The 14827-nt window shown below is 37.6% G+C and overlaps 1 protein-coding gene across 8 annotated transcripts in view; it reads left to right on the forward strand.

The window, feature by feature from the left end:
- Positions 1-14827, forward strand: part of LOC132955086 (calcium-activated potassium channel subunit alpha-1a) — a 90941-nt gene that overhangs the window by 46061 nt on the left and 30053 nt on the right. For 5 of the 8 annotated variants that reach the window (XM_061027763.1, XM_061027766.1, XM_061027765.1 and 2 more), the window contains exons 6-15: positions 3884-3959; positions 5832-5907; positions 6015-6185; positions 7974-8065; positions 12178-12288; positions 12413-12518; positions 12626-12708; positions 13992-14061; positions 14211-14366; positions 14618-14727. In XM_061027763.1, coding sequence (XP_060883746.1) covers positions 3884-3959; positions 5832-5907; positions 6015-6185; positions 7974-8065; positions 12178-12288; positions 12413-12518; positions 12626-12708; positions 13992-14061; positions 14211-14366; positions 14618-14727 — 1051 coding nt within the window. Of the gene's footprint in view, positions 1-1741; positions 2525-3883; positions 3960-5831; positions 5908-6014; positions 6186-7973; positions 8066-8151; positions 8244-12177; positions 12289-12412; positions 12519-12625; positions 12709-13991; positions 14062-14210; positions 14367-14617; positions 14728-14827 lie in introns of those variants that run through there. The other 3 variants (XM_061027764.1, XM_061027770.1, XM_061027769.1) reach the window with 2 other exon arrangements.

Below are 14827 nucleotides of genomic sequence, written 5' to 3' on the forward strand. Positions count from 1 at the left end.
GCAGCACATTTATCTGTGACAGTCAAAATGATCAAGTGCAACTCTGCAAAGTGTCATAAGGTAAACACAACATTTCTATTCCAGATCACATCTTTATGTCTTGGTGGCGTCCTTGTGTTGCAGCTTTTTTTTCCTCCTGTGCTGAATACTGAGGGTTATAGTATTTCACTATCCACTGACACTAAATCTCCTCGAATGAAAATGTACTAAAGCCTTTGTTTGTTACATGACATTCAGGACCCCTCAAACATATAGACAATTAAGTATACTCAATATTGGTTAATAGAAAAGAGGCTTAATGTCAGAGATCTGTAACTTTCTGAGCATTTTATAGAAAGTAAGGAATGAAGGAAGGTAGGAAGGTAGGAAGGAAGGAAGGAAGGAAGGAAGGAAGGAAGGAAGGAAGAAAGAAAGAAAGGTAGGAAGAAAGAAGGAAAGGAAGAAAGAAAGGTAGGAAGGAAGAAAGAAAGGAAGGAAGAAAGAAAGAAAGGTAGGGAGGAAGAAAGGAATGAAGGAAGGTAGGGAGGAAGAAAGAAAGAAAGAATAGATAGATAGATAGATAGATACTTTATTGATCCCGAGGGAAATTCAAAGCATCCAGTATCAGGTTACAAAGACGTACATGACATGAAACATTTGTTACAAATTAACCACAAAACTGACGCCCCCCTCCCATACATATATATTAACCCGAAAAAAAGATTTAAGAATACCCCTAGATGAATCAAATATTTTTTTAGCAATGTTTAAAAAGAAGAGATTGATCAAAAAACAGACATTATTTAACAGTCAGAATGAACCATGCAGTTGTTGATAATTGTCCCATTAAAGGAAACTTTGAATTGTTCGCTTGCCTGCAGACAAAGTCAATATCTTGCATACACAGAGCTGACCTGTTGTGTGTTGACTCTCTCTGTCGATGGTCACAAACCGTTTTTTTGCTTGTGACCCCTCGTTCCAGGATACATATCTAAACAGTGGAGTTTAAGAGCAACTTTTAAAAGAAGTAATATGAATAATTATTTCTGAGGGAGCAAAAAGATCGACAGACTTTTGTGTTGCAGGAAAACATTTTGCAGCTATTTTTTTGGTTCTTAATCTTGAAGTCATATTGATGTTTTTACCCTTGTTGGTTGTGAACCTCTGCTGGAGGTTGTCCCAGCACCAAACGGCAACTGTTCCAATGATTACTGTATCAATCTGATATTTTATATAAGAAACAACCAAAGCTATTTCTACTAACAATTATAGGAATTTGCAGAAACACATCATTTTATTTTGGAAACTGACGGACCCATTATTAACATTTTGAGACACAAAATGATTCAGTCTTTATAACAGCTGTTAAACGGTCTTTTGGGAATTTAGCCCGCATCATAAACATAAAGAAATGCAACAACTAATACAATCTGGTATTGAAAATCAAATCTGTTGGACGATGCTAAATTTAGATTTAGATTTCAGAGACCCTCCTACAAAGAATATGTTCCTCCGTTTTGTTTCGCTGAGAATAATCAGGGCATGTTGAGCTTTTTGTTGGAGGTATAATAAAGCGACACGCTTCAAATATGATATTTTCAGATTAAGTGCACTTTGCAGACTTAAATTTGTGTCAGCTGTTTTATTTTTATACTCATTTCAGTGTTTTTTTTCATGCTGCACTTTTAGTTTTAACATGGACTACAATAGCAGTTGTTACATCAACTGTGCTTCATTTAGGGATTACAGCAGAATCACTAAACCCATTGAAAAACACTTTTATTGCCAAAGCTTCTCATTTTTTTCCTTACACAGCTTTGCTGGCTGTTGAGTACTCCGTGTGGATGTTTTTCTCTGATGTAAGACAAAGCTACATGCTGTACTCGTCTAAGATTAGTGAATGAAATTTGGTTCGACAGAGGCAGCGGAGATGTGCGTTACATCGTGAAGCCGGCTGATGGACACGCTCGCTGTGTAGCCTTTTTTCCTTTCCCTGGATGAATCCCAAAGGAGCTTACACTCTAATATCCTGATGGGAAAAGGGTTCGCTTTAAGCTCGACATACACGCCTCATCACAGCGAGAATACTGTGAAGGTCTGAGGTGAATCAGATCAAAGATCCGTCTTCGAAGAACAGTCCTTTTTGCAACAACCTGTTGGCTGCGGCTGACATGAAAGCGCCTGTTGGTCTCTAATTTTTCTCTGTTTTTGGAAAAGGATCAGATTTTTCTACATTTATTTATTATTTACCAAGAAGAGTGAAGACCTGGATGTAAAGCAAACTTAAGGACTTTTTTCTTTATATTTATTTCATTTGAAAACTCATTCTCAGCCATGATTCCCACCAAGATGTTGGTGTACAAGGGGCCCGATGGAGGCACCCACTCTCAGGTGGGAGTTAACACAAGAAGGCGAAAGAAATCGACTGGTGAGCTCTTCCAGAAAGGCTACAGGGTCAGGATGGGCCACGGGCAGGGCGAGAAAGAGGACCAGGACAGCATGTGGTACAGCCTGGGTGCATGCTTCCATGTAATCTCCTACTGGGGTAAGACCTGCAGGGACGAGGGAAACAAGAGGAGGGGGAATCTCCTCTAAAGCTGAACAGTGGCGTGTCCCCGGGTCTTTGGACTCTGTGTGTGTGTGTCAGCTGGAGCGGGTTCAGGTTCGGGATTTGCCGTGTTATGATGCTGCCCATCTGGCAAACACTCACTCGCATTCATAAAAGAGCTTTGGCGAGGCTCGCCACAGATCACGTCATTTTATCAAAGATAATTTATTTGTATTTTCATGCAGAGAATCAACAATTTGATTTGTGGCATTAGGCACTCACAGAAAGTCATTCCATCAGGGAAACTTGTCAGCTCGATTGATGCATACAGAGATGGACTTTGCTTGATTGCCTGCTATTGGCTGAGGTGGATTTTTTCATTTTTCATACAGCACAAACACACCAGTGAACTCCGCTTTGATTTAAACTTAAATTTGATTTATTATTTGGCTTTTAAATAATGGCTGTGGTGCAGATAAATGCTGGAGGTGTATATTTAAGCTTCAACAGATGTGTCTATGTGGGAGATTTTTGAGCCGATTTTTCACTTTATTGGACAAAACCGAGCTAAAAAAAAGTCACAATTTGATGTAGGATGCTTCTAATAATGTCCTAACAGTTATTACTTTGCTCTGCTTTATTGTAGCACCCACTTCTGAAGTCTTTTCATTAGCCTCCAATTTTTTGCATCTAATGCTTAATATTTTTTTTAATATCATATGAATTTGATTATCTGTTGTAAAACAGATTTACTACCATTTTTTAAAAACAATCTGGCAATCAAATTTCCTTCGTATTTGATGCATTTTCGGTCTCGTTTTCTGTTGAGCCGTAAATGATGGTATGATCGAGTAAATGACGTAACGCAGCCCTTGTTGGTTTTTGTCGGGTGTTTTTCCCTCCCTGAAATCTTGCCATCAGGCACAGACTTCTATTTTTTTCCTTCTCCCCGTAAATACCCTTGAAGTGAGGACTTGACGTCACATCTGTCTACTCAATCAGCCTCCACCTGTCTCTACTCTAATCTAGATTTTCATCCCGTCTATGCTCCACTTTTATCCAGCAGGAATGAAACGTGTATCATGAGGACGCCGGTGTGTTTTTTTTAGACAGACAGGAAGTTTATGGGGAGCTTGTTTCTATTTTTTCTCCGCATGACCCAAAAGCTTTTTGTTTAAAACATTACAGCTGAGTGTTGCTTCATCCGTTTTTTATTAACATGAGTCCGCTGAAGTTGTTAAACATGGATGAAAGTATGAAAGGTATGAAGTGTGTGTTCTGTCGAATGCTGATGTTGTCGTGTCTCTGGTTGATAATCTTGTTAAAATAATGTCTTTATGGTCTTTTTTTTCACAGGCTTGAGGTTTTTAAGGGCCTTGAGGCTGATACAGTTCTCAGAAATTTTACAGTTTTTGAATATACTAAAGACGAGGTAAGTGTTTTTTAAATATTTCTCCTCACTTTCTGTCCATGTAGCAGACTGTTTGTGATGTTTCTGCAGCTGTTTTAAGTGTGAACGTGGCATGTTACGTGTTAGTGCAATGATTTCTTGGCTATAAGCATGAACGTGAATTCATTTAGAATAGCAATAGCAAATATATTCATATATATCTATTTATTTCATTACAGATGAGCTCAATGTGCTTTACATTGAGGTTAAAAACAAAATCAAAACACGGCATACAAAAAAAAGTGTTTCCACTGTCATTAACAGGATACAGAAATCTAATCAAAACAAACATCATGCCACACAAGTGATCATACACGCACACACATTCAAAAAGTAACTATTCATATGCTTTGGAGAAAAGATTTAAAAAAGTAGAAACAGTAGTGATTGAGCTCAGGTCAGCAGGGAGTTTGTTCCAGAGAGGAGGACCACAGTAACTAAAGGCCCCCCTCTCCGGACTTTGATCTTATTCTGGGTAGACCTCCACCTGATGACCTGAGGGTCCGGGTTGGGTTGTAGTCTGTGAGCAGGTCAGAGATGTACTCAGGAGCTGAACCATTGAGTGCTTTATGGACTAATAAGAAGTTTTTGAAGGTGATTCTGTGTTGTACGGGGAGCCAATGGAGAGTTTTGAGGACCAGAGTGATATGATCAAATCTTCTCGTACCGGTCAGGAATTTTGAATAAGATGAAGTCTTCCTACAGATTGTTTTGATAATCCGACATATAGAGCGTTGCAGTAATCTAACCTTGTTGAGATGAAGGAGAAAAGAAAAGTTAGTGTAGGTACTTGCGTTCAAGTCATTTGCTAAACACACTCTATACTTCTTGTTAGTCTTGGTTGGTATGTTGCTGTTTTGTGCACAGTGCACTTTTAAATGAACCAGCTCTCTGTTTAGAATTAAGACTTTGTGCACAGATGTCAGAACAGGAAGAGCTTAAACAACAAAACGCTACGCCGAGTAATCACCTCGCTCTTCACCCACGTGAAAGTGAAGACATGACACACAAAGTAGTGGTGATTTATTTATTTAGTCATTCAGGGACTTAATAAGATGTTTAGTGTTAATTAAACATATGTACATTCGCAAAGAAGTCACTTTAAATGTACAATCATTGTGTCGCGAAAGAAATCAGAGTATGAACATGTTTTTTCATGGATTTTAAAGCTGCAATGGCGAGTTTCAGCAAGTAGAGAAACTGACTGAAATGAATCATGATGCCTCTATAGGACTAACAAAAGCCAATCAGACCATCAGGAAGGAAATGTTTTTTTGTGGAGTTATTTAGTATGCCTGTAACCCCTTTCACAGGGTAGGTGTCAGACGAAGTGATTAACAGCATGCTGCAGAAACAACCTTTTTTTTAAATGATTTGGTAAAGATTTTTTTGTGAGTTGTAAACCAGGCATTTAACACTACTTCAAAATGTACAGGACAAGATCATGAAGAGATAAAAAAAAAGTTGTGCATTGTCTGCAGTGCTCGAACCCCAGCACCACATTTTTAACGTTCTTCACAGGAGCTTTAAATTGAAAAAATGCATCAAAGTCTTGAGAAATGTTATATTCACACATACACAGATATAATATATAGTTTACTTTTATATGGTTATATGAAATTTAATTAAATAAAAATGAACTTGCGCAGCATGCTGTGGTGTGTTTTGATTTGGTCCTTTTGGTCCACTGTCTTACATTATGCCTCGTCATTGTTGAAAGCATTTTAGAGCATGCAATTCCCAGATCTTATGAAATGTTTTGACATGTTGGTTTATGTCTTTCCCTGATATAAATGTTGTTTTTTTATACTTGCTGCCTCATGCTTCTTGTTCTGGCCCTTCTTTCTTAAATAGCAACTCTATAAAGCTGGTGAACCTGTGTTCAATCTTTATAAGCACATGGCTGACTGCAGCAGGATTCATTCATTTGGTAAATACGTCGAAGCTGTCCAAACACGTTATACTTTTTATTTAATCGTCAACTCAAACACAGGTTGATTTCATGAATGTTTTTAAAATCCTTGTCTCTTGTTTCAGGTGGAGAACTCAGGGGACCCTTGGGAAAATTTCCAGAATTCCCAGGCACTTTCCTACTGGGAATGTGTTTATTTACTCATGGTTACTATGTCCACTGTCGGCTACGGAGACGTTTATGCAAAAACCACGCTCGGCCGCCTGTTTATGGTCTTCTTCATCCTTGGTGGATTGGTAAAAAAATCCCTCATTTCTTACTCCTTCTTTAAATCCTCCATGCCAACCATCATCACACCCCGCCAGGTGGTGCTCCACACTCAGGACTCCCTCCACCTGTTTTTACTCTGAGGTGTTTCTGTTGTCCACCACATGAATGTTTTACAGTATTATTTTTACATTTACTGAAGTATTTCAGTTGTCTTCTGTTGTTTTGTATGTTAATGTAGATGATTTGATTATATTTGCATTTGTTATTAACAGTAAAGTACTGCGGTTTCAGGTGGCCCCACCTTCTGCCTCCCCCCCTCCTCTTTCCAACAAACACAATGACATGGGGATGATTAATGAGATCTCAGCTCAATGGATGCGTCAACAGATCTTGGTTTCTGCACAAAAACCGAAAGGCCTATAAAGAAGAAAATATATGAAGAGATTTTACAAGATAAAATATATGACTAAATCAATGCTAAAAACTTTTAGAACACATATTTTAAGTCATTGGTTCCCAACCTGGGGGGTTGACATAGATCTCAGGGCGTTTCAGTCTTTCTCTGCTCTGAGGTGAAAATTAAATTTACACCTATTGACTTAAATCATGATAACACACTTAGTGGACAGTTTATTCGAAGTTAAGAAAAGTGTGTGCAGGCTTATTCTTCTGGGATTTTATTAATGAAAAACATTTAAATCGATTGATTTTAATGATAATATTTTCAGTGTCAAAGGAAGCTTACAGAATGGTTTGGACAGACTGAAGGCTTTATGTTGTCTATTTGTGCAGTGAAATGTTCAAACCAACAAAATGCTGTTTAAAGATAGAGAGGACTCCAAAGATGACAATTAAGTCGAGCTAAATAAGGGTTCATGTGTGCAAAAGAAAGTATTGAATAACTAAAAGAAATAAAACATTATGGGTTAACTTTTTTAGAATGGCTCACACCGTAGTCATATTTTTAGATTTGCAGATGAGACATTATTCTTTATTATCTTTCTGCCTTACATTAGAAGGATTCAAGCATGCACAATTTGAGTTTCTTCTACTATTTTGTTCAAAATAACTTTACCCTGTAACTGGAAATCAATAGTGATGTAACTTTATGACCTACTGTACAAATGCAAACGAAACCATCAACTACGAGCTCAGTGAAGAGATTAAGTACCTCACATGAGCCTTCTTTTTTTTATTCATGTATATTGTCAGCCACGTGAAGCAAGTTGATGTTTCTGATCTTACAGAGAAATGTTAGGAAAATGCATATTGAGGGCTTACAGATTCCCCTTTGCTGATGTTTCTTTTAAAGCAGACTTCTACATCTTGTTGAATTTTAAAAAGTTGTTCTGCAATTTGTTTTCAAACATGTAAACACTCAAAAAGTGCAGAGATACAATTCTATGCAGAGTGATTTAAACTAAAAAGAAAGATTTCTTCAAATCATTGAACTAAAGTGTAGACTTTCTCTTTCTGTCTGCCATCCATTTGGCTGCTCTCTACAAATCGACCCTTCATGTGTTTGTTGGAGGAAACATGGCATATAAGGCTTTTTCTTCAGTTTTTTATAACTTTTTAATTTTTCTATCACAGATTGACATACTGCTCATCAGCTGTCATTTCTCTCCTTTAGTCTTCCAATATCCGTAAATATTGGCCTTAATATTTCCTTTTTTTCATTTTCATACTACTTCTGGATATTTGGAATGCTCCTGTTCTCACTGTAGTGTCGCTTTCGAGCACAAATGGAGGACCTTCTCTACTTTGCCTTTCTTTTTTTTAGACTCTTCTTCTGTCTCCTATCTTCTCCTTAGGCCATGTTTGCAAGCTACGTCCCTGAAATCATAGAGTTAATAGGAAACCGCAAGAAATATGGTGGTTCCTATAGTGCGGTTAATGGGAGAAAGTAAGTATTCAAGGAGGCTCTGCTGCCTCCGCCCGCAGTAGAACCTTCTCTGCATGCACTTTTCTTTTTCTTTTTCATGCATGTAGGCCATGTTTGCTCGCTACGTGCCAGAAATTGCTGCTCTCATCCTTAATCGGAAGAAATATGGAGGGAGTTATAACTCGACCAGAGGCAGAAAGTAAGTCAAACGAATGATAAACAAAGACAACTTTTAATGGTGTGGTTTTGTGTGACTCAAGTGGCCCTCTCATAAAGAGGTGATATGCCCTGATTCTATATCATTAAACTGTATTTTGAGATGTAAGGATCTCAGTAAGCACTAAAGTCACACTGTGACTGAAGAACTAGGCCATGATTCATGTGTAGATCTTATGTTGCTGTATTGTTGCTGCTTTTATTGTGCAAGATGTCGTTGCTGCTTCTCATGAAGGATTGTCCGCCCTTACACTGCAGAATATCTTCATTTTTTTTTGTCTCTCCTGAAAGTGTTTTTATGAGTATTTCTTTAAATAGAGTTTAAAGGGTTATCAATAAGAATTAAATCAATCAATAAATGATTAAAAAAAACTAATTTGGAGGCTTTTTGTTTAACCTGATTTAATAAAATTGTCACTAAAAATGAATGGAGACATTTCTGCAGTGTAGTCATAAATCAGTTATCATGCTTATTGATGGCACATGTAGGATTATCTCACTCATCTATCACTGTGTATACGCTCATAACCTAAAAAGCTAAACTAACAAAAAAGTAAATACTTTTCCCCTGAAGTTCATGTAGAAGGACTGACCATGGTTACTTATTATCTGAAGAGAGGGCTGTGGTGTCGTTTAAAGTGAGAACATTAACTCCGCTCTCGACCGAACTTAAGGCATGGACACTCATGATACTTTCTTATATAATAAATATCCAAGCAGGAAAACATTACACATTAAAAGATTCAAATTAAAACATTTTGTAGAAAGTAGTACAATTACGAAAGGTCAGTTTAACACTGTTTACAAAATATGGATTTAAATAAACTGAAATGTTCAAAGTAGACGATGTCAGCTCGCTGCAAGGTGAAAAGGACCGTGTATTGATTGAAAAACAATTTAATTTTAATGCTGAGGATGTTTGACTTTGAATGAATAAATAAAGATGTTTTTATTCAACATCTCATATAGACTAGCTACGTGCTGCACATCTCGATAATCGTTGCTCTGGATCCATCTCAGAGTTTATCCTTCAAAGATTTTTACAGTTAACTGATATATGAAAAAAATGACATTTAAATACCTTTAAAGATTTGTATTCTTAGAAAACAAACTAGCCCGATGTTTCCCGTTTACAACACTTCATTCTTTCTTTAATCCGCCATGAGAAGAAATCCTACATGTTGTGTAATGTCTCGTTGTGAATACGTCTGCTTCTCGTGAATGTACGTTTGTGGTCATGTTTGTGTTTGTGAATCAAGTGATTTCAGACATTCACACAGTTTTTATTTTCTTTACCCCATCTCCCCGCACACCAAAACTCAACTTAGTAAAACATATTACCTTATTGCCTTTGAACAGCGATTAAAAAGCTTTGCTAAAACAAGAGTGTTTAATTTATGACAAAGTAAAGTAAATGATTAGATTTAAAAGAAGATGTTAAAAAAATGGTAACAAAGAAATAACAAAATAAGAACTATAATCAACTCAAGCTTACCTCAGTTCAGCCTTTAAAATAAATACATGAACATCTGATTCTGTATGCCATGGCTTGTTTCCTGCTGATATTTAGAACGTTTGTTTTTCTGCTCCAGAAAAACTCGTCCCGCTGTGCTTGTCTGTTTTCTTCATGCTTTGTTGGTGAATATTCTTGGCCTTTATCTTCAGTCGGACCTACACCCTCAGGACTAACCAGTTTGGGAAATTAGCTTATTCACTTTAGGTCCAAGTTAGACGATGAGATTGAGACCCCTCTGATGTCTGTTTGATTAATATAAGGCTAGAGCCTGATTACCTTTGCTATGCTGCGGCTTAAAAAAATAATTTTGTTTTGGTTACAACTTTTAATAGAGCCCAGCAGTCCCAAAAAGTATCATGTACAAACAAGATTTGTGGGAAGTAGTTTTTTGATTTAATATATCCGATGGTCCTTTTTGCCTTTATTGGATAGGACAGTTGAAGAGACAGCGGTTATGTTGGGACGAGAGAGTAGGGGGGTGGGAGGGTGGGGTGACATGCAGCAAAGGGCCGAGGTCAGATTCAAATGTTTTGGAAGAAAAAAATGTGTCACAATATAACAATAGAGGTTTTAATTTCTTATTTTCACGCTAGCTATCCCTAATGCTAAGCTAATCATGTCCTAGCTTCAACCTTACATCACCGACATTAGAGTGGAATCAATCTTCTCATCTCATTATTAAAACTTTAATGCCAAAATGTCAAACCATTCCTTTAACATACTTACACTTTCATATCCCAAGCTCTGCAGCCTTTTCTAAAGTTAGCGAGATTCTGCTGGATGCCTCCAAACAAAGTACTGTAAGGTTTATTGTAGCATGCTTTTGCTATCTGTGGTCGTTGACATAGTTCAAAGAAGTCATAGCTATAGTCATAGTTGGCTTAGGAAACTTTTGTTTAACTAAATCTTTGTCTCTTTAGTTAGAGAAACTCACAACTAGTGCTTTGAAGTCTTTTTCTGTGTCTTGTATTTTGTATTTTGCAAATGTTTCTAATGAAGATGATTTATGTAGATGATGTATTTAAACGGAGATGAAGAGAAGTGTCACACAAACATCTGGTCAACACACTGACTTAACATCAGGAACAGTTGTGGGACGCTGTTTTTTTTTAACTTTTAGAGCTCTTAATTTAAATAATAATGCATTATGATATAATATAATATAAAATGAATTATATTAGATAAGTAATTGTCCCAGTTGTTTCAAATGGCATCTGTTTCCTTCTGTTGTCTTCCTTTTCCTCTCCATCTTTTCTCTAGAATCATTTCTCTCAGACACAGAGTGAAATCAGGATCACATGAGATATTTACATTTATATCCCAAAACACAACTGAGAAAACACATAAAATAAAAAAAATAAAAAATATATATATAATTAAATAAATATAGAAACATGTGCTATTGACTTTACCAACAGTTGAAAACAAACAAAGGTTTGTTTTCAACTGTTGGTAAAGTCAATAGTTTTTATTCTAAAAGGGGGTTAGGGTAAGGGACGGGGTACAAATAGCAAAAAAAAAAATAGTTTGTGGGGACGTTCAGGGGTTAGGGATGGTAAGAAAAAAGGAGCTTTCCCTCATGGGGAGGTGAATTATCTCAGCTGATTCCTGTTACGTCACGTATTATAAGTGATACTCACAGCGACCTCCTGGGTGAAAGAGAGAGAGAGAGTATTCCATAGAAATATGCATCTTACTAAGCAGGTCATGCTGAGTGACGCTGAACGGCTTTTGTGTTTCAGACACGAAAGATACATCTAATTGAACTGAATCAGTTTGACATTCGTGTTTACGGGAACCTTCGGGACTGTTTTACAAGGGGCCATGACGCTGGGTCACACACTGAAATATTGTATAATCATAAAATATCCAGCTCTGGTTTTCTTTGAGCTGCTGCATTTTCCGGCAAAAAAGATTTTACCAAAACATTTCCTCAATATATATATATATATATATATAAAGAGTATAACATAGATGCAGAGATCAATCTAAACTGGTTTCTGTATGTAAAGGATCTGGGATAATGGTAATTGAGATGGACAGTGCACTGATTTCATAATCTCCATCTAAGTAAACTCTGATCCTCTATAATCTGATACTGAAATCCACGGTGCTCTCTGACCTACTCATTCAGTCCTCCCTCATCCCGACCGGAACATAAAACATCCCCTCGGTAACATAGAATGTATTATTTGCCTACAGATTTAGAATCAGTCCCCTAAACACAGCAGCACTGATTACTTTCCATTCCCATTAAATCTCTCATCACAGATGGGATTCTAGGACGAGGATGAAGATGATACGATGACTTTGTGTATGTGTGTGGGTGTGTGAGTTTTGCTGTTGAATATTACTTTGACTACGTTTCAGTTTCATTGCTATTCTGCACCTCGTTTTCCAGGCACATCGTGGTCTGTGGTCATATTACACTGGAGAGTGTGTCCAACTTTCTAAAAGACTTCCTACACAAGGACAGGGATGATGTCAATGTAGAAATTGTTTTTCTCCATAAGTGAGTGCAAAACATTTATTCTGTTCACATGTCCCTGAAAAAATATCCACACTTCATTGCTCATAAAGTGAATTACATTTCCAAGAGAGTAAGAGGGCTCTCTCTTTTTTTGTGTGTGTCTCAGTATTTCCCCTAATCTTGAGCTGGAAGCCTTGTTCAAGCGTCACTTCACCCAGGTGGAGTTTTACCAAGGGTCCGTCCTGAACCCACACGACCTGGCCAGAGTTAAGGTAACTAATGGATTATACATTTTTGTCTGTAGCTCAAAAGGCATCTGTGCTGTTCTGGCTTCCAAAAAATATCGATAAAAGTAACTTATGTGTTATTTTGTTTCCAGATTGAATCGGCTGATGCCTGTTTGATCTTAGCCAACAAATACTGTGCTGACCCTGATGCTGAGGACGCATCCAACATCATGAGGTGAACCAGAGCAGCGTCTTAAGACTGACATTCTTTTTGGTTACTTTAAGACCATGCACTTAAACGATGTGCATTAAGGGCGCCGGTTGCCTAGTGGTTAGTTCACACGCCCAATGTACAGAGGCTACAGTCCTCAAAGTGGACGGCCCAGGATCAATTCAACAAGTGGCTCCTTTCCCTCATGTCACTCTCTCGTCCTGATGACTCAAATAAAGACATAAAAAAACTCAAATTAATCTTAAAGGTCAAATATTAGGCAAAATACACTTTGCCATGTTTTTCTAACACAAACATGTGTTAGAAAATTTGTCCCCCATTTATTAGAAAAGTCCATCCACTCCGTCTTTTGCCTGCTCCACTTTTCAGAAAATTTGTGCACAAACAGGCCGTGTGGAGATTTTACCTTTGTGACATCACAAAGGGCAGTAACCCCTCCCCCAGGTGGGCGACACTCCCACAGCTAGGTGTTTTTTCTGCCCTCTGAGTCTGCCTTCTCACTGACTGTAAACAATCGGGCACGGTGCAAGAAAGCCCAAGCCACATCCCCTTCCAGAGAGGGGCGTGGTCAGACATAGCTCATGTGCATTTAAAGCTACAGACACAGAAAAAGCCTGTTCTGAGCAGGGCTGAAATAGAGGGGTTTATAGTCGTGATCAAATACAGTGGATTTTGAAAAAGAAAATTCAGACTTGTTTTGGGGATCCCTGAGACTTTAAACTTGTTGAAAAGGAGGATAATATGTAACTTCAAGTCCAAGACTATTTCATATATGGAACTTCTTTAAAGTGAACTTGAGTCGCAGGGGGTCAGCTTCTTAAATAAATGTACTCTTCTATCACTCAGTAGAAAAAAAAAAAAAAAATAAGTGTGAATGTGCGACAGATATCTCTACAAATTAATTTAAAATCATTTTACTGTCACATGTAATTTGGTTGATGAAATACCAGTGTAATCAAGCAAAAACATTATCACACACCTTGTTTTTCTAGTTTCTTTGTTGGCTTTTTTAATGTACCTCAAACTCCACTAGCTCAATGACTGATGAACAGAAGTTGGTAAACTCTGTAACAGCAAAAACACACCTGAAAATTATTTGGAATAACACAATTTCTGTCACTAAGAGATGATGTATGATGTATCTACCATATTCTGTCTTTAGCGTTACATTTCTGGGCATAAATGTAAACTTTATCTAGTTTTTAGGATTGATTTTTAGTATAAAAATGTCTTGATATCTTTTTGTGAGAGTCTGATTTTGTTTTGTACTTTTTATCATGCATCAGGGTAATATCTATCAAGAACTACCATCCGAAGATCAGAATAATCACCCAAATGTTGCAGTACCACAACAAGGTTGGTATCACCTGATACGTCCAATGCATCATTAAGCACAGAGCTCCAAGGTGTCCTTTTATTTTAGTCTTTATATGTGGATAGTTTGCATGGATATAATCTAGGTTTATGAACGTTTGTCTTTTTGTTTAACATCTTTTCTCCGTCAGGCCCACCTCTTGAACATCCCGAGCTGGACCTGGAAGGAAGGAGATGACGCCATTTGTCTGGCGGAGCTGAAACTGGGCTTCATCGCCCAGAGCTGCCTGGCTCAGGGCCTCTCCACCATGCTGGCAAACCTTTTCTCCATGAGGTCCTTCATCAAGGTAGCTACAGCTAAAACTCCTCCATCTGTGCTCACTGGATTAGGTTCAAAAGTGAAGTTGGCCTCTAACATGGTCTGAATAGATAATAATGATTGCCCCAGATGAGGCCCATGTGCAGCATCTGGAGAGTGGGGTGGTAATAAGCCTGAAAAAAACAAAACCAGCATTTGTTTTTTTGCTTTTCTGTGTCCAGTTTATTTTTCTGTAATGGATAACTCTTGTCTGTATTTTGTGATAAATCTGTGCTTCAGATTGAGGAGGACACATGGCAGAAGTATTACCTTGAAGGAGTAGCCAATGAGATGTACACAGAGTACCTGTCCAGTGCCTTTGTGGGCATGTCTTTTCCTGTAATTTGCGAGTAAGTACAATGAAATGTAGATTTTTTTTTCAACATTCAAACTTTTTCAGTTGCTTATTTTTGGTTTGTGTTGAACAGATTGAAACATTGAACGCTGTGT

The sequence above is a fragment of the Labrus mixtus genome, chromosome 21 (genome assembly GCF_963584025.1).
Source record: "Labrus mixtus chromosome 21, fLabMix1.1, whole genome shotgun sequence".
Classification (NCBI taxonomy): domain Eukaryota; kingdom Metazoa; phylum Chordata; class Actinopteri; order Labriformes; family Labridae; genus Labrus; species Labrus mixtus.